This window comes from Ovis aries, chromosome 6 (assembly GCF_016772045.2).
Source record: "Ovis aries strain OAR_USU_Benz2616 breed Rambouillet chromosome 6, ARS-UI_Ramb_v3.0, whole genome shotgun sequence".
In the NCBI taxonomy this organism is placed as follows: domain Eukaryota; kingdom Metazoa; phylum Chordata; class Mammalia; order Artiodactyla; family Bovidae; genus Ovis; species Ovis aries.
In genome coordinates this window covers 92,601,468-92,621,237 of record NC_056059.1, presented here as the reverse complement: position 1 = coordinate 92,621,237, position 19,770 = coordinate 92,601,468, and the positions used below count along the sequence as shown (strand labels likewise).

At 41.1% G+C, this 19,770-nt stretch overlaps 1 protein-coding gene across 4 annotated transcripts in view; it reads right to left on the bottom strand.

The window, feature by feature from the left end:
• Positions 1–530: 530 nt before the first annotated feature.
• SEPTIN11 (septin 11) overlaps positions 531–19,770 on the bottom strand; it is a 106,000-nt gene continuing 86,760 nt past the window's right edge. Inside the window, exons 8-10 of one of the 4 annotated variants that reach the window (XM_027971118.3) lie at positions 17,882–18,014; positions 15,529–15,716; positions 531–7,456 (exon numbers count right to left, since the gene is read on the bottom strand). In XM_027971118.3, coding sequence (XP_027826919.1) covers positions 7,441–7,456; positions 15,529–15,716; positions 17,882–18,014 — 337 coding nt within the window. In that variant the 3' untranslated portion in view covers positions 531–7,440. Of the gene's footprint in view, positions 7,457–7,915; positions 12,028–15,528; positions 15,717–17,881; positions 18,015–19,770 lie in introns of those variants that run through there. The other 3 variants (XM_027971119.3, XM_027971120.3, XM_027971117.3) reach the window with 3 other exon arrangements.

The window sequence follows — 19,770 nt, the reverse complement described above, 5'->3', positions numbered from 1 at the left end:
TGTGAAGAGGTACAAATTCTTGATTGGTTAAGCACTGCTATTTCAACTGTAGAAGATGATAAAAATACTAATACGCTTGCAGAAAATAAAACATAAAGGGGGGATTAAATGTGACTGAGTTTAGGGTTTGACATAATTTTTCCTTTCTAATATTTTCTAACTGGTGGACTGTGACCTTCCAAACAGTAAATTCTTAGCTTAAGGAACTGTGAGGGCAGGCATTTCCCATGTCTTGATAACCCATCATTTTTGACCCACTGATTTTGCTCTGGTTTAGCAGAGCACAAGTATTCTCCAGTCTGCAGTTGACTTTTAAATTCTTGTGGTAGGGTTGGCTACCTGCTACGGTCCAATCAAGGGGGAATTGTCTCCTGACATTGAAGTACAGGGAGTGAAGATAGCATGAGGCTGACTTTGCAAATACACATTAAAAAAAAAAAAATCCCACTTATCCTAGCAGTCATCTGGTTGTGTTTCTTAATTCACCTCAGTTGTGGGAGCTTCAAGAAGTCTATAACTACACATGTTCATCATTTTTAAAATGGCATTTAATCCCTCCATCCCCCCCTCAACAAATGAGTATTTTTGTTACATAGAAATCTACGGATAACATTGAGTCTAAAATCAGAATATTTCCTTAATTGATGGCAAATCAGTTTGGGGGAAAAGGTATTGTTTTCATGGGAAACTGGATTGCAATGGTTGGGCTGTGCCTCAAAGCTTATTTAACCCGTATATCAATTAAATGATAGTACTTGGGAGACCAGACCCTCCTGAGCATGCACCCTTTCAGTTTTATGTCCCTGCCACCATCCCGGAGACCTGAGCTACCAAGAGCTCTTCCAGAACTTTGGTTTTCTGGGACCTGAACTTGTGGATTAAGGCAGAAAAAAAAAGCAAAACATGCTTGAACAGTGAGGAACTTCTCATTAAGGATGTTCCTACTGTTAGATCCTGTTTTACTGGAAACTCTTCTCATTAGCCTATGCTGCTGCTAAGTCACTTCAGTCGTCTCTGACTCTGTGTGGCCCCATAGATGGCAGCCCACCAGGCTCCACCGTCCCTGGGATTCTCCAGGCAAGAACTCTGGAGTGGGTTGCCATTTCCTTCTCCAATGCATGAAAGAGAAAAGTGAAAGTGAAGTCGCTCAGTCATGTCCAACTCTTCACGACCCCATGGATGGCAGCGCACTAGGCTCCTCCGTCCATGGGATTTTCTAGGCAAGAGTACTGGAGTGGGGTGCCATTGCCTTATCCACAGTACTTAAATTTTAGCATCACAATTCTCTTCCAATATCTGGAAACTTGAGCTTTGGGGAATCAAATTGCCTGGTACCTCTTGGTGGTTAGAAAACTTGTTATTCCATGAAGGATCTGCAAAAGCAAAGGAATAAATGTGATGGGATAAATTAGTTTAATTCTAATAAGTTACTCTCATCCTCCAACAGAAGTGAATGTGCATGCTCTAGCTCTTGAAGCTCATACTGGGAAAAGCCAGGTGATTTACTTCATTGTGTTTTGCAGGATTGGTGTTTAAATTGGTTATCTGTGAAGAACTGTATTTTTTTTTCCCCCTACAGATGTCTTAGTGTGGAGGGGAGGGCTGGGAAAGGAGAGTACTCTCAAATGCCAGTTAAAAAGACTGATTCTGATTTGTCAGAAATGTCCCTGACCGGGTACCTTTGGCTCTGAAAGCAGCTGTAATATAGCTTCTTGCTTGGCCAAGCTGATGAGAATCTGAGCCTACATTCCTACTGTTGAGAGCTAAGACATTGGTATCTGCCCCCGAAGTATTCTTTATTTTCTCATATGTTCTTAGAACACAGGAGAAATATGTATAGCATATATATATATAGGTAGGTAGAAAATAGGGAGCATATATATATGCTCCCTATTTTCTACCTACCTGGGTTTTACTCATTTGAAATTCTTGAAACAAGAAAGTAAGTTGCCCTTGAGCATTACTGCCCAGAACAGCACAATGTGACTAAGGTGACTGATGCCCGGCCGTCATCATGGGGAGCCTTAAGGTAGGTTGTAGTTTTCAACTGGAAAGGGAGATAACTGGCCAGTGCCTTCACAACCATCCTAGGACACAGCAGGTTGAGGATTAGAGAACTGTCCAAGGCCACATGGCCAGGAATTTTTAACAAGGTTCAGCTTCTGACATATCAGATATAAAGCTTTGTGATATCATGAAGTTTTGTCTAACATGTAACCGTAACTTTTAAAGACTCAAATCATTGAAATTAGTCTATAAGCTCTTAACAGGAGAATGTTTCCTAAGCCTGTTAGTATTTTGAGCTTTGGCCACTAGATGGTGCTTTTAGAAAAAACATCTTTTTAAGTTTCAGGAGAAACAGCTTACTGTGAGGGAATGAGCAGTTTAAGGCCTCACCTCTTGTTTCTAAACATCAGCATCATGTGCAGCTATGAGTTCACATCACTTAAGCCATGGGAGGCCTGTGCACGTGGGACTGATGGGAAATTACCAAGATCTGCCATGTTGGGACTTAGATGTGGCTAAGTATGTCTCAACAACAAAAACATTCTAAAAATTAAAGATCTAATATTCGGTTAAGTTGTTTGGTCCTGCACTTAAATGTGGTAAAGCTAGGAACAAGGAGTTAAAATGACAGCTTCTCCTCACCGTATTAAGTTTACAGACCCTCCTCTATTTATAATAGAGTTACATCTTGATAAACTCATAAGTTGAAAATATCCTTAAATCAAAATGCATTTAGTGCACCTAATCTGCTAAACACCATAGCTTATGAACGTAGTCCACCTCAAGTACTCAATACACTTAACATTAACCTCCAGTTGGGCTGAATCCATTTAACACAAAGCCTGTTCTACAACACAGGAATCACATATCCTATGGAATATGTTGAATCCTGTGCTTAAGTGGAAAACAATGGTGGTAAGTCTATCAGCTGTTTCCTTTCATGAGTAGCATGGCTGACTAGGAGCTGCAGCTTGCTACTGCTGCTGCTAAGTTGCTTCAGTCATGTCTGACTCTGTGCGACCCCATAGATGGCAGCCCAACAGACTCCTCCGTCCCTGGGATTCTCCAGGCAAGAGTCCTGGAGTGGGTTGCCATTTCCTCCTCCAATGTGAAAATGAAAACTGAAAGTGAAGTCGCTCAGTCGTGTCTGACTCTTAGCGACCCCATGGACTGCAGCCCACCAGGCTCCTCCATCCATGGGATTTTTCAGGCAAGAGTACTGGAGTGGGGTGCCATTGCCTGCTGCTACTGCCCAGCAAAATGAGTATCTCTACTGCATATGGCTAGCCCAAGACAAGATCCAAATCCAGAACTACAGTTTCTTCTTAATGTATATCACACCATCACGAAGTCAAATCATATTAAGTCAGGGACCTTCTGCAGTGGTTTGCATGATGTAATTCCCATGTGTAGTACAGAGATATACTTCTCTGTGCCACCTCTGGATCATTGAACAGCTGTTGTAAGAGGTAACCATGAACATCTTACCAGATAAGTTTAAAGACCGCACACAACTCTTAAGTTTTTCAGGTTCTAGGAGGCTGAACCTCTCCATTTCTCTCAACTCATAAAGTATGAGTTTCATAGCAGATCCAATGTCAAAACTTTTGACCTTACTATATTACACAACAGTAGGCCAGTGGACTTAAAACTACTGAAAAGCAATCAGGAGGGTGTTTTCCTTTTCAGAATACTATTATCTCTTGCAGTTTAGCCCAGAAAGGGCTTACCTCTTACTCCCAGAGTTTGCTGTATGAGGTATTCAGAGACATGCAATTCATAGTGTGTGGCTACATCCCCAGTGCCTAATGTTGGCCTAGTGTAGTATAAAAGTATTTGGGGAGAGGAAAGAGTGGCAAGACGGATGGATATAAAGAAAGAGCAAGGAGAGCTAGAGCTACACCTCTTCAACGTTCTAAAAGCCCTGTGCAGGGCATGGTTAAGCAGAGTTTGTAGAACACTATTCTGTATCCTCCCCCCGTCATACACACACAAAAATTTTTTTTTTGGACAGGAACCAACCTTAAAGTAATAGCTTCATGCCTCTTGGTCCCATAATTTGCCAAGAAAAAAGCTTTTCTTTGGTGCCAAGCAAGTTTCCGTAGTGGACTGACAGGCCGTTTCAGCTCACAGTACTGCAAATAACTGATCTGAGGAAGACATGAAATCTTCATCTGTACCTCCTACGATGTTCCACTAATAACCAAAAGATCTCATTTATTTACAGCTACCTGTCAGAATAGGAAGGTTGGAAAAGGAGGTGAGCAGATGCCCAGGCTTGCAATTAGTCTTTTCATATGAACACATTCAGCCCTGAGGGTGCTGCATGTTGGCTAGAGACTGGTCTGAAAGTTACATGGCATCAGTCACAAGGACTAAACACCACAGTCTTAAGGATTCAAATGCAAGGATCTTCAAAGTGAGCCATATTGCCAACAGTCTCCACGGTGGAAAGATGGCAGTCATCTGCAAAGCAAAAGGTTTTGCATAGAACTGTCATTTAGGTACAGTGAAAATTATTTCCTTAGTTTTTCAGATGTCCAGAACTGTTTACTCATACGGGACAATGATAAGCAGAAAAGTCAGAATAACTAAGAAGGAAGTTTAGGTACAGTTGATGGGAAAAAGTACAGTCGAGCATACTGGTATGATGACCTAATTTTCTCACTCAGCTCAGTGCATACTAATTCAGAAGATCAGGTTTTTCCTTTATACATGTTCTGTGCCAATCTCAAAGAGATCATCTAGGATACACTTTCAGCATAAGGCAAGAGTCTGTAGCTGAAGCAAGGTTTTTTTTGTTTTTTGTTTTTTAAGACTATGAAAAAAAGCCTGTTATCAATCAAAATAGGTTCAGCTGGTTCAGTTCTCCCTGCCTTTCAACAATCTAGCTTGGGACAAGCGAATAATGTTTATTTTTCATCTCTCTTAGTTGGTCAGCCAAGAGAACTTGAGAACCTACCAGTTTTATCAACACTTGAGAAAAAGAACCACCTGAAGTAAAATGGAGGTTAGCTGTGTGCTTGACCTGTGCTGTCCATTACCCACTCTCTGGATAACTGAACAGAAACCAGCCTGGATGGAACAACCAGTTCCCTCACCCCTCCCACGAAGATGTCACCATTACACTTCTCTAGACTGAGGCCTAAAAGGGGAACAGCAGTAACAGATTACACATTTCTCTAGTTAAGGACAAAAATGCTGCCTAATTTGAGTTTTAAATATTGCTCAAAAAATGTCTTTACAGTCTGACACAAAATTTGTTTTCAAAATGAGCAACAGGGTAAAGTTGATATTAAAATACTAAAAGGAGCTTAAAAATAAATCCAATTATTGTGCTTAGAAATCACAGTGGTTTCACACAATAGGGTGTCTGTGTTCAACTTACAAGACTGATAGTATGTCATGCTGTAGCATCAGTTAATGAGTTGATACCCACCCATCCATCCCTCAAATCTGATCACATCTTAGCAGATTTCTATCCTTGCAGATTATAGTGTAATATGGAGGGGATGGCTCTCAACTCATATTTTAACTATTTAATGGCTCAGATGAACTTGATTTTAATAACATTTAATAACAGTGTCTAAGTAAAGGAAGCCTCTAGCCAGTATGCTTATCCAATTAGACTAAATAACCTCTTTCCAGGAATCAAATGATTCAAGAGGCAGGCACTGTTGCTTCATCATTTCACCTTTCAACCAAAGCATGTGTTTACCATTCTTAAATAAAGGGGGGAACTCTCTTGCCACCAATATCCATCTGCTGCTGCTGCTGCTAAGTCACTTCAGTCGTGTCCGACTCCGTGTGACCCCATAGACGGCAGCACATCAGGCTCCGCTGTCACTGGGATTCTCCAGTCAAGAACACTGGAGTGGGTTGCCATTTCCTTCTCCAACTGCTATGGGGCTAAAAAATGATGGAAATAAGCAAAAACTATTGATAAGAAATGTAAAGTTAGCAAATTGCATGTTCATGCATAAAATAGAAATGAATTTGGAAATTGCACCTTGACTACAAAAATTGCCCCTAAGAGGTGACTGCTAACAAAATAACCTACCGCTGAATCCAGCCCATCACAAATGAGTCAGCATTAGAAATCACTGACTCAACAGCCAGAAGTGTGTGTTTGCATGTGGGTGTACTTTAAGTGATTTTCAGCATTTTTTTTTTCCTCCTTTGGCAAACAGAGTGGAGAAAGCCACCTGGCTGACTGGCAAATATGGATGAGAACCATTGTTAACAACGCTCCTGTTGTCTGGGACAGGATATGTACTTGGGGGTTTGTTTCCATGGTCCAGGACACAAAAACTCTGGACACGTGGTAAAGAAGAGCTTCACAATAAATAAAAAGGCAAGGATGGGCCAGAAAGTTATTTTAACATACCTTTAAATATAAATTGAGTCCCAGAGGCAGGAAAATCACCTACCCAACACTGGCACATTTTAAACATGATTAAGACTTGCAGGTCAAAATCCCAGTGACAGCACCGGGATTTGTTGCTGTATTTGAGATGAGAGCATCTTAAACACAATTCTATGGCTTAAATGTCACTTAACTTTCTCCTTGAGCTTAAAATTGGCATAATTTTGATACCAAAACTAAGTCTGAATAACCTTTACATAAAAACAAACTGGCTAAGTAGAAAAAAAATTTTTTTTTCCAAAACAGAATCCCAAACCCCAAAAACTTATATATAGGATGCAGGTAACAGAAAGAGTCAAATAAAACAACAGTGGTTCCTGAATTTAAAGGAAGGATGCCCACTTCTCTCTCTCAAGAAGCAGTCGATCAGCTGAAAAATAAAAATATTGTATCAATAGAACACTCCAAATTTAAAACTTGCAGCCATCTTTGTTCATGCAATATCAAATGTTTAGAAAAATACTCCAAACTTCAAAACAACCCATCAAGCTACCAAGAGGAAGGAGAACTGTTGCCCCAATCTTATGACCTGTTGGATGGTTGAGGGTCCTGATGGGACTGTTCAGAAGGTCTCTCATGGGACAGAGGTCTGGAGTTTACATGAGATCAAGTTTGTGGACCCTCAGACTAGGGTCCATGCTATCTTCAGTCCGTGAGTTCTTGGGTCAGCAGCTTCAAGAACGTGACAGCTAAGCAAGATCCCAACACATGGCTACTTTGGGTTTTGGCCCAAGTTCTCTGTTTCACTCAATTTCCTTTTAAGGAGTATTATTAAGTATTACTGTTTTTGGTGACGATAAGTCATTTTAGTAACCACTACGGGCAGTGGTTTGTAAACAGACATTGACAAATAGAAACAGCAGTGCAATATTTGACCCAGACTTTAAAAGAACAGGAGGCGATGGTGGAAATGAGGTAACTCTTCCCCAACACGTGTGAACAGACAGCTCCTGCTCTTCTAATGCTCTATGTCCATTAGGAGAGAGTGGGGCTTGTCAACAGGATGGTTACATAAAGAAGAAGCTACAGAAGAGAAAAAAGAAAGGTTCAGATTCAAAGTTGATTCTTAAAAGGCTTTTTTTTAAAAAAAAAAAAAAAGGAGCTTCTCTACAACAAACTGAAAGAACAGTGGTGTGTCAGTAAAGGGATGATCAGTCGAGGTGGGAGCAACAGCAGCAGAGCTGGCACCAGAGGCCGAGGAAGAAGAGGCTGCTTCGGCTGGGGCAGTGGGGTGCTCATCAGGGTAGAAGGGGACAGAAATGGGGGACAAAGGGTGGCAGAGACAGTGTATGAAGTACAGAACACCACGTGGCAAGCGTCTTGGAGGAGCTGGTGCTGCCCAGATGGTAGCATTTGAAGTCCAGACAAAGCAGGAAAGCATGAGACACTTCCATCCCTATTTCTTTTATCCAGTGTTATAAACACGTGTACATTTGTATATCAAACAGTGACTAAAAAGAACTCACAAAAGGGCACACAATGTTTGGGTAAAAATATATTTTCCCCCACTTTATGTTCTTGGCACTAGTGATATGCATAGATTACCTGTCCACCACGCTCCTACCTCCACAGACACCAAATGACTAAGCAAGTTTGCTACGGGATTACTTTCATACTTGAAAAAAATGATATGCTTCACACCAATACAGTTGTTTTAGTTTTTTAAAAAAGACAAGTGTCTAACATGCAGTTTACATATATGACATTTCTGCATTAACACCGAAAGGAGATTACACAACAGTTTTAAAAACACATTGGTTATTTTCCAACAGCAAAATGACAATGATCTACAACTACAGTTTAAGGCATATCAGCATATTTTAAAATTAAGGAATAGACAAAGTTCTAATGCTGTTCACAGCTTAATCTTCCATTTATTTAAAAAATTCCCTTCATACCTACATACAATCTAGACTTTGTACGTCATCAATTCCCCCTAAAGAGTCATCACATATGTATCCTGTCAATGGAACCAAGACTTCTGGAAGTTGAGACTTGACAACTTCAGACACTTGTGAATGGCAAAGCAAAGGGATCTCAATGCACAGTTTTGGTAGGACCACACAGAGACAGTATGAAATGAGTTGGTAACAGCTGAAAACCTGATTCAACAGTCTGTATTATGAAACACTGATGGATATGTCAAGAAAGTGAGGAAACCAAGTCTGTTTGTTTGAGGTGCACAAGATATGAGGTGTTATTGCTGGTGAGATCACAAAGCAGAGAAGGAAGATGAGTAACCTGTGCCCAGCATTATGTTAAATGTTCCCCTGGTTGAGGTGTCCTTTCTGGACAAAACCTTCACCAATTAATAAAGAGCCTAAGCTGGGAAAAGCTAGTCTCTCAACTGCCCATAAATTCTCATAAGTGCTTTTCCATCACATCCTTCTTGAAACCGTTATAGGTATCTAAAGTCCAGAAGAAGCAAAAGCATGGTCATAATGGTTGAACAAAAGATCTGGGGAAGGGCCGACAAGAGCTGTCTTGGCGGGTTAAAAAAAAAAAAAACAGTGATCCTTGGTGGCAGTTAGCACAAGGGAGAGATAAGTAAACCAGGATCACCAAAACACTAAGCAGTCATAAAGGCAGTGTAACATGAAAAAAACTTTCTCTTGTTTTCCTCTAGTGGAAAGTAGTAGTTTCTCATTCTAGCTTTACTTACACAGTCAGAACCAAGGACCCTCTGGGACTTCCCTGGGGGTCCAGTGGTTAAGACTTCACGCTCTCATTGCTGAGGACTCAGGTTCAATCCCTGGTCAGAGAACTAAAGTCCTACAGATCACATGGCACAACCAAAAATAACAAAAAAAAAAGAACCAAGGACCTTCTATAATATCCAAAGAACCCACAATGCTATGTAGAACACAGACTGGGACTGATAATTTCTGACTTCCACACTGACACCAAGGAAAAGTCAAATCTCTGTGTTTCTTGTGAAAAAGAGATAAATGTGAGCCATTTAAAATATAGTTTTCTTTCTTTATAAAAAAAGAAAACAAAGGATACTCAAACCAATACCTCCCTACCCCCATCCAGGAAAGAAAAACAGAAATAATTCCACCTATCCCATTTGTTTCTTTAAAAAGCCAAAAAGATCTCAAAGGTTGCTTACTACTGTACTTACATGCAAAGGCGAAAGCACATCCAATTAGATTTGAGGGTATCACTTACTCCGTGCAGAGCCAAGGACTACTGTGAAAAAAGGCACAGATACAGAAAGAAAGAGAGGGCAGCAATAACAAACCAAACAGGGCCGGGGAACAGGGGCAGAAAAAAGTTGAGAAGCAATGCAGTTTAAAAAAAAAAAAAAAAAGCTTTTATATGTTTCTTTTGACTTTTTATTCCCTGACTCTCCATGATTTGTTTTTCTGTGAAAAATTTAATGGGGGGAAAAAATCAATCAACAATCTTGGAATCAAAAAGTCAGCTGGATGCCTTTTGCGGTTGGGCTCACTTTAAAAAGGCTTTAGCGATGCATGTAAAATGGTCATTTTCAAGGGACGCATTCTTAGGATTTAGAAGTGTATTTCCTGTTACGAGGCACAAAAATGCGCACACAAGCAATGGTTGGAACAAGCATACAGCACTAGTATTCAAGCTTCTGTCTGGTGCACAGCGTCTGAGCAAATTCAGCCCACGGTTAGAATCAGCATGCCACCTGATGTTTGGCTGCTGCACAGCTAGCTTCAGACTAGAATCATTCAAAGACAAAAGCAGAAACACTGATCCAGGAGCTTCTAAAGCCTGTCTTTACACCTCTATTGCTGCTTCTGGTTTGCAGTTTCTATCCCAGCTTAGTTTGAGCTTCCATGAAAACTGATTCCTTGCTTTGCCTAATTAAGCCTCTAAGAGTGTCGTTGAGGATAAAGAGAAGGTTGAAAATTTACTGAAATCAACTAGAGACTATTTAAATTAAAAAAACAACAACAACAAAAGTGTGTATGTGTGTTCTATTTACTTAATGTATGACTTAATGAAGACTCTTCTCCAGGGGATCTTCCCCAACCCAGGGATTGAACTTGGGTCTCCTGCAGTACAGGTCATTTACCATCTGAGCCACTAGGGAAGCCCATCTAATGGATGACTAGGGAGGGCCAAAAGGAAAACGCAGGGGTGAAGGGTCAGATTCATAAGAAAGGTTATTCTTTCAAGTAAGAAGTAGGAGACTATGGAGTCAGAGAGAAGCTGGGAGTGTTTTGTTTTTATGGGGGGGAGGGGGGGTAACTAAGAAACTGAAAGGATAAGCCTCAAGAATGAAAAGTATAGAAAAGAAATTAGGTATGCTCCTTTCCAGACAAATCTGGCATATGTAGTCTATGTCCTGAAAGGTGACTAATTTCTAATTCTTGTTGATGGGGCAATGGGTCTTAAACATAGAGGGCATGTTGAGTGAGTCTTGGTGAGGCCATTCCTTCAAGACAACTGGATTTGAAAGACTAGATGTTCTATTCTTTCATCCCTCTTTTGGCCAAATATCAAAATATGCCAGGAAATTGGGATGTGAAGTTGGATTTCTGCTTTCTTGACTCGTGGGTTTGTGTTATGTCCCTTCTCATTTCTATCTTAAAATGACAAAGTCTCCTCAAACTTGTGCTGGATGATGATACAGTTTATAACAAATTTTCTATTTTAAATATTTCTGGAAAATTTCTCCTTGGAATTATTGAAAAATGTTACTCGAAGCACTGACACCCTGGAGTCAGTCATTAGGCCCTCACCCTACTGAGAGCAGATTTAGGTGCGTTTATGAAAAGACGGGGTATTGTTAGTAGCAAACAGGTTGCAAAAAGCCCATTAATCTTAGTAGAAGACTCTTCTACTAAGAACGTTGTACGATCAGCCTTGGAAAGGGCTATCGGTGAGAGGGCCAAGGCTGCCCTGAAACAAGTAAATAGAATCACTGTTCTCTTATTACAGTCCAGCTTGGCTAGGACTTAAGATAGGGGTTCAGACATGTTTTTAAAGCCATAAGAGGAGACAAACCAGTCTGAACAGATCCACAATCCAGGCCAAATAATGTTATTAAAGTAATAAAAATCCACGCAAGGGTAAAAGTCAGGTAAAGCTTACCTACCGTTCTGCCTACATACAAAGCTACCTTGGTTTGGGGCAGGTGAGGAGAAGAATCAGAAGGTGTTCAGAGCCTTTCCATCATGGAGATGAATAATCAAGAAAAGCAAGTTGTCAGGGCTATTCAGGTTTACAGTTCAGCTGCTGAGGTGGTGAGAAGTTTTCCTGTCAGACATACACGGAGGAATTTAGCCTCCTTCCCTTGGTCCCAAGCAACACACAAGTCACAGGACAGGCATGCTTGCCGCCGCCACTCTGAACAGGCATAAACAGCAAGTCATTTGCGTTTCCAGAAACAAAGTCCCACTGCACATAGCTTTTGCTGTGACTCCCTTGTTCTATCATTTTCCACCACCCAACAACATTCAGCAAAATGAGTTAATAGTTATATGGTGTCTGGGGAAGGGGAAAAAAATAAAAATAAAACAAAATAAAAGGACACAGATGGCAGAGATACAATATTACTGCAAAAGCAGGTGAATGCGGACCATCCTTGGCTTGCCAGGCTTTATGTGAAGCTTGCACTGCAAGTTAAAAAACAAAACAAAAAAGTTAGAAATAATAATAAATTAAAAGAAGGAAAATTAGGAGCGCCAGCACCAGCATTCGGTGATGGTGAATGCTCATGCAATGATTATGGAATCGACAGAAATTAAAACCAAAAATTTGAGTAAGCTATATACTACATGACAAGCAAAAGCAAAATTTTAATACTGAATTAAAGAACACATGGTTAGTTTCCATTTGCAGGTCATTCGGAATTCACGAGTGACTTCTTGAAACCATTACATGTTCTACTGAAAAGATTTGTGGTTTGATTTTTCATTTTCTCAAATAACACAAAACCAGGATCTATTAGATTTGGGCATCACAGCAGTACAGAACAGGAGCTGAAAATTCTATTTCTGAGCTTCTAGAGTCAGAGAATAAATAAATATACAATAAACATCTTCAAACAAATAATTTGGCAGTTGGAATATAGTGGATGGAGGACATGCTACTGATCTATCTGGGAGGGGGAAAAAAAGGACAATCATTATATGGTTATAGCTATAGCAATGCCAGGAGCCTTCCCCCTCTTAGGTATAAAGCAACACCAAGTTCAAGATCCACATGTCTAATTTTAGGCAAATCCAAAACATGCAACTTCATTCCTTAGCAAGAATCAAAATATGTTTTAAAAAAGAAAAAAAAATGAGTGGATGATTCTGTGAACTGTCATTATCAGATGCCAGGTATAGTTTTAAAATGAGATTTTAAAACTTTCTTTTTGGAATGGATGCGTCTTTAAACCCCCAAACTGCCGGCTGGCAAAGTTTTCAGAAAAGATGAACACTGTCTACTGAACAACTTACCCTCGGGCACTCCCACCACTGAGGTGTAGCCGCGAGCAAGGAAAGTGACTTGGTGGCAGGAGGTGGGGTCCAGTTAAAGGCAGTACCAGGGTTAGTGGTACCTTGTCTATAATCTTAGGACATGTTATATGCTCTCATGCCACTACAGGTCAAGGAGAAAGCACAAGGCCTTACCTATGTTAAAGAGGGAGCGTGTCATTAGAATAGAAAAAAAACAAAGAATTTCAAACTATTAGAAAAACTTAGTTAAGCTCTGAGGTGGAAGCATAGCAGGTGAATAAACACGCATCTCTTTTTAAATTTTCTCCCTTGAACAGCTCCCATGCTCCTCCTCCAGCTACACAAGGAGGAAAGAGCCTCCCATGTATTTTCAAAGTACTGTTCTCGTTACCCTGGTCACTGTCTGTCTGTGGTCCTCTCTAACCAAAACTCTCCACTGGCAGTAAGAGAAGTGATTTTTTTTTTTTTTTCTTTCACTTTCCCACTTCTGGCCTCCAACTGGCAATTGCTTTCACTGTTCAAATGGGAAAGTGAGCTTAAGTGCCTTTAAGAAGTTACCAAAAAGTTCGTGCTGTTGTCAAGCACAAAATCTGGTGACTCTTGTGCACCAAAATTAAGTCTAACTCCATTAATAATAACTGAGAATGTATAAATAAGGCTAAAATAGAGTTCACACACACTTCACATAAACTTGAAAAGCATTCTACATCGCTAAGGCCCAAGGCTGGGAAGAAAATAACCTAAAACGTTCTAAAGGATAAGAAAAACCTCCTTACATGGAGAAGTCTGTTATTAGAGAGACTGTTGAAAACGGAGGCACGATGCTGATCAGCTCTTGGAATATTTATTGCTTAAAGGCACATCCAGTATAAATGAGATATCCTTGGAACATTGCTGGTCTTTTATAAACATGTTTAGTCCTAAAACGTGTACCTTTATGCACTTTGTGCTTCAGGGTAAGAAAACTTGACTTTGGGTTTCCTAAACCATGACTCAGCAGCTTTTTTCTATTTCATTCATGCCTATAGATGTGTACACACACACATACCCACACAAAACCTATTTTTATCCTGGGTTGGTTTGGATCAACAAGGGTATGACGCCAAATGGCTTTTGTTGTGTCTTCCCTAAAGGAATCACTAGTCTCTGACTCTGCATGGGGATCGTCACCATTAGTGACCGACACTGCCCCCAATGTGTAGAGCTACTACAAAGCGCGTTCTTCAACTGGATTGTAATCTAGGCAGCTGTCACTCAGAATTAATCCAGCATGACTCAATTTTCAGCCCCTGGAGTCCTTCGATCACTTGGGTCTGTACCAACCCCATTTAACACCACAGCTCACCTACACTGACTACCTTCTATTGCTTAGAAAATCTGCTTGCTCCTGTGCTCCCTTCACACATTGCTTGCTGGCTCAGCGCTTGGAAAGTCAAGGTCTGCAGAGAAGAACTGCAAACTCTCTCTGCACGTCACTGGAGCAGCGCATGCTGGTCTCTACCACAGACCACATAACACTATTCCTTGCGGGGGCAGGTCTGCACATTGACGGAGATGAAGTGAACACCTCACTACTGTGCTCACTGTCCACTGATCAGACTTGATGACCACGCAGGCTCCCGCGTGTCTGCCGTATTACGTCTAAGAACGTAATTTTCTGCCTGCTCCAGTACCAACATTTTTAGTGTTTACTTAGTTGTCAGCCTCTCCCCTGGCACCTTAGGATCTGAGGGTGGAGAGCAAGAATCCTGAAACATGCTCTGACTTGTCTCCTCGCTGCCCTCAGAGGGTCACATATTAAACAAAGAGGGTGGCACCCATGGGCTCACCACCTGGCTGCCGCTAAGGTTTTCTTCTCAGGTAACGTACTGACCTCTGTGCTTACTGTCAGACCAACAGTAATTGTCGTAAAATGGCACCCTCGAGCCTTTCAGGTGATTTGCCACAAAGTGTCAAATGACAGAATTTCAAGGCAGGCCCAAATCTCCCACTGGCTTCAGGCCACTGCTGTTGGAATGTCATAGGGAGTGACAACTCGAGCAGAGTCTGACCCCCTGGCCCATTAAATCAAGGCTATATTAAAAAAAAATTTCTTTGTGTGTGTGGATACAGGTATGTCTTGAGAGCTGGTGGAAGTGTTTTAATAGGATGGGCATTTTGATTTCATTTTCACAATAAAACAATTCATCATCTTGTTCAGAGGAAAACTAGAGGCCACTGGCAGTTCTTCTGAATCTTTCATTTTGGGAACAAGACGGTCAATGACTGGCTTCTCAAGCCTTACAAGAGAGAATAGAAAAATAATTCTAACAATCATAATTTTAGGATGCTCTTTCATCAAGAGCCAGGAGGATTGTCTCCAGAGAGTAGTGAAGAGAAATACACTGTCTTCTCGAGAGTCCTAGTGTCGGTTCAGAGATGCTACTGGAGACGACAGCTGGCTCCAGTCCTGCTTGCTTGATCGTGTGGTCAAGTTTTAGACATGAGTGTTTGTGTACCCTTTAGAAATACTTTAAAAACCTTTATCGTCTCCCCTGCACTGTAGAGAAAATACTCGCTTTTATCTTTCTGGTAACAGACCAGTTTCCAGTCTGCAAATGGGAAAAGTAGAGACATGCAAGAGGAATAAACTGTTAGAGACCCCGCTGTGTGGGGGTGACACCCGCTTACTTTTTCTTATCCTTGTCTTTCTTGGTTTGCTGGGCCCCAGACTGTTGGGCCTGGGATTGGAGCAACTGGGCGGCTGCCTTTTTCTTCTGGAAATTGTTCACCTCCTCCTCCAGCTCCTTCTTCTTGTCTTCCACCTTCTTCTTCTCCTCTTGGTGTGTCCGCTTGAGGAGGTCGAATTTCTCGTGGAGCTGAAAAGGAGAGGAGGAGAACAAGCTTGAGGGAGGGATGCTGGCTGGTCTAAGGCTGCTTATGTCTGTTCAGAAATACACATGTGGTGCTGCCTGCGGTCCAGTTCCCAGAGGGGATCTGGATCTAGGGCTGAGCCAGGCAGAGGTGTGAAGAGCACCCTGTGGAGCCCTGTGCTCTATTGAGACTTGGATCCCTTAGGACTAAGAGAAATCTCCGTGCAGTTTTTTGGATAATAAAATACATATTCATTGTAAGAAGCATAAAGAAGAAAATGAAAATCATCCATGCTCCTAGTAAGAAACTCACCTAACGGTAAGAGTAGTTCTTTTCAAAATAAATAATACATGTTTACTTGGAGACTTACATAATGACTACAGATAGACGTATACTTACTATTCAAATAAAAAGAGCATGTAGAAAAAAAAAGCATGTAGAGAAATTTCTGAACCTTGACAAACTAAATTTAGAAAAATATCACAATGCAGAAACAAAAACGGGGAGAGGGAAGAAGCGCGGATGGGGAGGCAGGAAGAGAAAGGGAAGGAGCAACGGAGGGAAACGTCCTGACTGAATGATTCTAGATTTTTTACCCAGCATTCACTTGATACTTAGAGCCAACAGCAAATAAGACTCAACTTTCCTTTCTCTGCAGCAAAACTATGTTGCGTACTTAGCTATTTAAGTAAACTCTAGATTTTTCATTATCTACTATCAAGGCAAACCTATGTCTTTCTCTCAGTGGGATAAGTGTTACTCAGAAATCCACGGGGCCCGATTCCAATTGATGTCCATGCAAAAAGACTCATAAATTTTCATGTATCTCAGTTTATCTTTTAACAGGAGAAAATGAGTAATATTCATTAAACTATATCAGCTAAAGAATTGGGTCATTTTAAAATCCGAGGAGAATTGATTCCTTCATTGTGAACTCTGTGAAAACTCTTACTGTAATGAAAATATTACTTAAGATGAAAACAAATTACTACTCATCACCATGTGAAATAATCCGTATATCTGAAAATGTTTACTGTGATTTATTTTACAATATACTATCCAGTAGTCATGTATGGATGTGAGAGTTGGACTGTGAAGAGGGCTGAGCACTGAAGAATTGCTGCTTTTGAACTGTGGTGTTGGAGAAGACTCTTGAGAGGCCCTTTGACTGCAAGGAGATCCAACCAGTCCATTCTAAAGAAGATCAGCCCTGGGATTTCTTTTGGAAGGAATGATGCTAAAGCTGAAACTCCAGTACTTTGGCCACCTCATGTGACGAGTTGACTCATTGGAAAAGACTCTGATGCTGGGAGGGGTTGGGGGCAGGAGGAGAAGTGAACGCCAGAGGATGAGATGGCTGAATGGCATCACTGACTTGATGGGCGTGAGTCTGAGTGAACTCTGGGAGTTGGTGATGGACAGGGAGGCTTGGTGTGCTGTGGTTCATGGGGTCACAAAGAGTCGGACACAACTGAGTGACTGAACTGAACTGAAGCACACATTTAGCAGTATATTTAGGGTATTATGTATAAGAAACAAATGCAAATAAAAAGGGTACATTTACATTTAATTAAGTGATATTAAAAGCTTCCACACTACATTAATCTAATGGCAACTAAATTAAGTTCTTGATTTAATTTTAATAATAGGGGCGTATATGTTTATATAATCAAATATATGTTTATCTGTACAGTTTTAGGTATATTTTGTGTGCTTAAACTATTTTAAAGTGGTAATGATTTAGTGTGTATGCTTAATTATTAGAAAGAACTTCCATATCAAAAGTGATAGACCAAAAGCTCTAATTTGTATTTTAAGAAACTTCTCAAAATAAAAGTAATATAATCAATAAATACTGCTTAAAAAAATTTTTTTTAAGAAATAAAAAAGAAATCCAGGAAACAGTTACCCTGGCCTGGAACTATAGGGCTTTGGGATCAGGCCCAGAGATCTAAGATTTAGCTTTAGTCTTGGCTTTGCTACTAAGTTGGTATGTGACTGCATAAACCCCTTAATCTTTAGGACACTCAGTGTTCCCATCCATGAAATAGGAATGAGACTGGCCGTCCTACTCTTCACAGCAGGTTGGTAGGCCACTCCTCTGATAGAATACACGTAGCAAGCGTTTATCTCCTCTGTGCCTCCCCCGGATGCAGGACAGATGGCTCACCTCTTTCTCCGCCTCTTTAAGTTCAGCTTCTTTCTCCTTCACTCTCATGACAAACATCTGTCTCATCTCTTCTTCTTTCTTCTGAAGTTCTCCCAGAAATTCATTCCTTTTTGCTTCATATGTCTCCTGAAGACTACTCAAAAGCCACAAACCAAGGACAGTGTTGTGAAGTTGCATGATAAGAAATTTCAGTTCAGACAATTTCTAACCAACTGCTTCCTCAAAATAGATAAGGCTGCCACTTACCAGGTTCAGGGACACATGAAATGGCACCACCTCTTTTAAATTATGTGAGGGTCAGAAAGACAAGCATACAGGAGCCGGAGATGTGGCAGCAAGCACAGTAAGCGCTAACGTTGATGTTGTTTAGTTGCCACTCTTTTGTGACCCCATGGACTGTGACCCCATAGCCCGCCAGGCTCCTCTCTCCATGGGATTTCCCAGGTAAGAATACTGGAGCAGGTTGCCATCTCCTTCTCCAGGGAATCTTCCCCACTCAGGGATCAAACCCAAGTCTCTTACACTGGACGGTGGATTCTTTACCACTGAGCCACCAGGGAAGCCCCGAGCACTAAGGGGATGTCTCTTACTGCCCAAGCTGTCTGCTGTGTATATTCACCCAGGGCCAGCCTGGGCGGGCCAGTGTCTCCCAGATCAGTACACTGAAGACATGATTAGAATTTTAGAAGGTTAGAGGCGGTGTGGGGAGAGACATGCATTGGCACTGGAGCCAGACAAGAGCCATCAGGGCTGGTTTGAGGTTCCCAGCAGTTTCCTGACTGATCTGAGGAAGAGCACAGCCTCTCAGCTCAATGTTCTCTATATGAATGTGGACACACTGCCTTCCAGGGATATGATTATGGGAGGTGAATGTGGGCAGATGGAGGAAAGCATCTGACATGACATTAGCGCTGGATAAATGTCATCTCCCCCACTCAGCTCCCTCCAACCCCCAGTTCAGAAAACAGACTCAGTGAACCATTTAAATAGACAATAGTATATCTAAAGATATTATAGAAAATTACTACTCTTCAAGTGATATTATGAATTGTAAATAGAGCAGGGAGGAGTTTTATTTTCAACCTCATCCACCTCCTGACTGTCTACACAACTTAGGGCCCGATATTTTAAAGCAGATGCCATGGACAGTTTCACCTCCAAATCAGAACAAATATATTCACAGAAAAACTACCATTGGTGACACAACTTAGAAAAACAGACACCCTCACCCACTCACACAGAGAAACATTTGTGGGTAAATTATTATTTCTAGCTCTCCCTTGAACTATCCCTAGAACAAGAGTTGTTACAGTAACACAGGTCTGCAGAACTGTCCGCCTTTATCCAGGGACCAATTTCATCCATAGAGATGGTTCCAAAATGAAGAGCACCTGTGGGTGACCCCAGGCTCCAAGCAGAGCCACCCCAGCATTCACACTTGTCCATGCAGAAGGAGGAAAAGGCCATGCAAGTTGGGGGTGGGTGGGAGGGGAAAAATAGCAACATACTTACAAATATCTTAATTAGGATTGTTTCTATTCCCATGATCAGTGCTCTTACTGGCTGCTGAAAAAATAAGTTCTCCCACCCTCAAGTGTACCAACACTACCTACCCAGTAATGGACAATTAGGAGTCTCAAGTTTCTGGAGGTATATTTGGCTTTCACATTATCTTAGAACACAAAAGCAAGTGTAGCCAACATTAGTGCTGGCTAACAATAGCAATATTTGGACTTGACATTTAAACTCTATAGCCACCGATACAGAGAAATGCACGGGATAATAAAGGTACAAAATAATTTACAAATTTTATTTTCTTTGCTAGCTTCCAGTAAACTCTTCAACAGCATTACTTGGGTCAGAATTGCCAAAGGCAGAGGATGACCTGT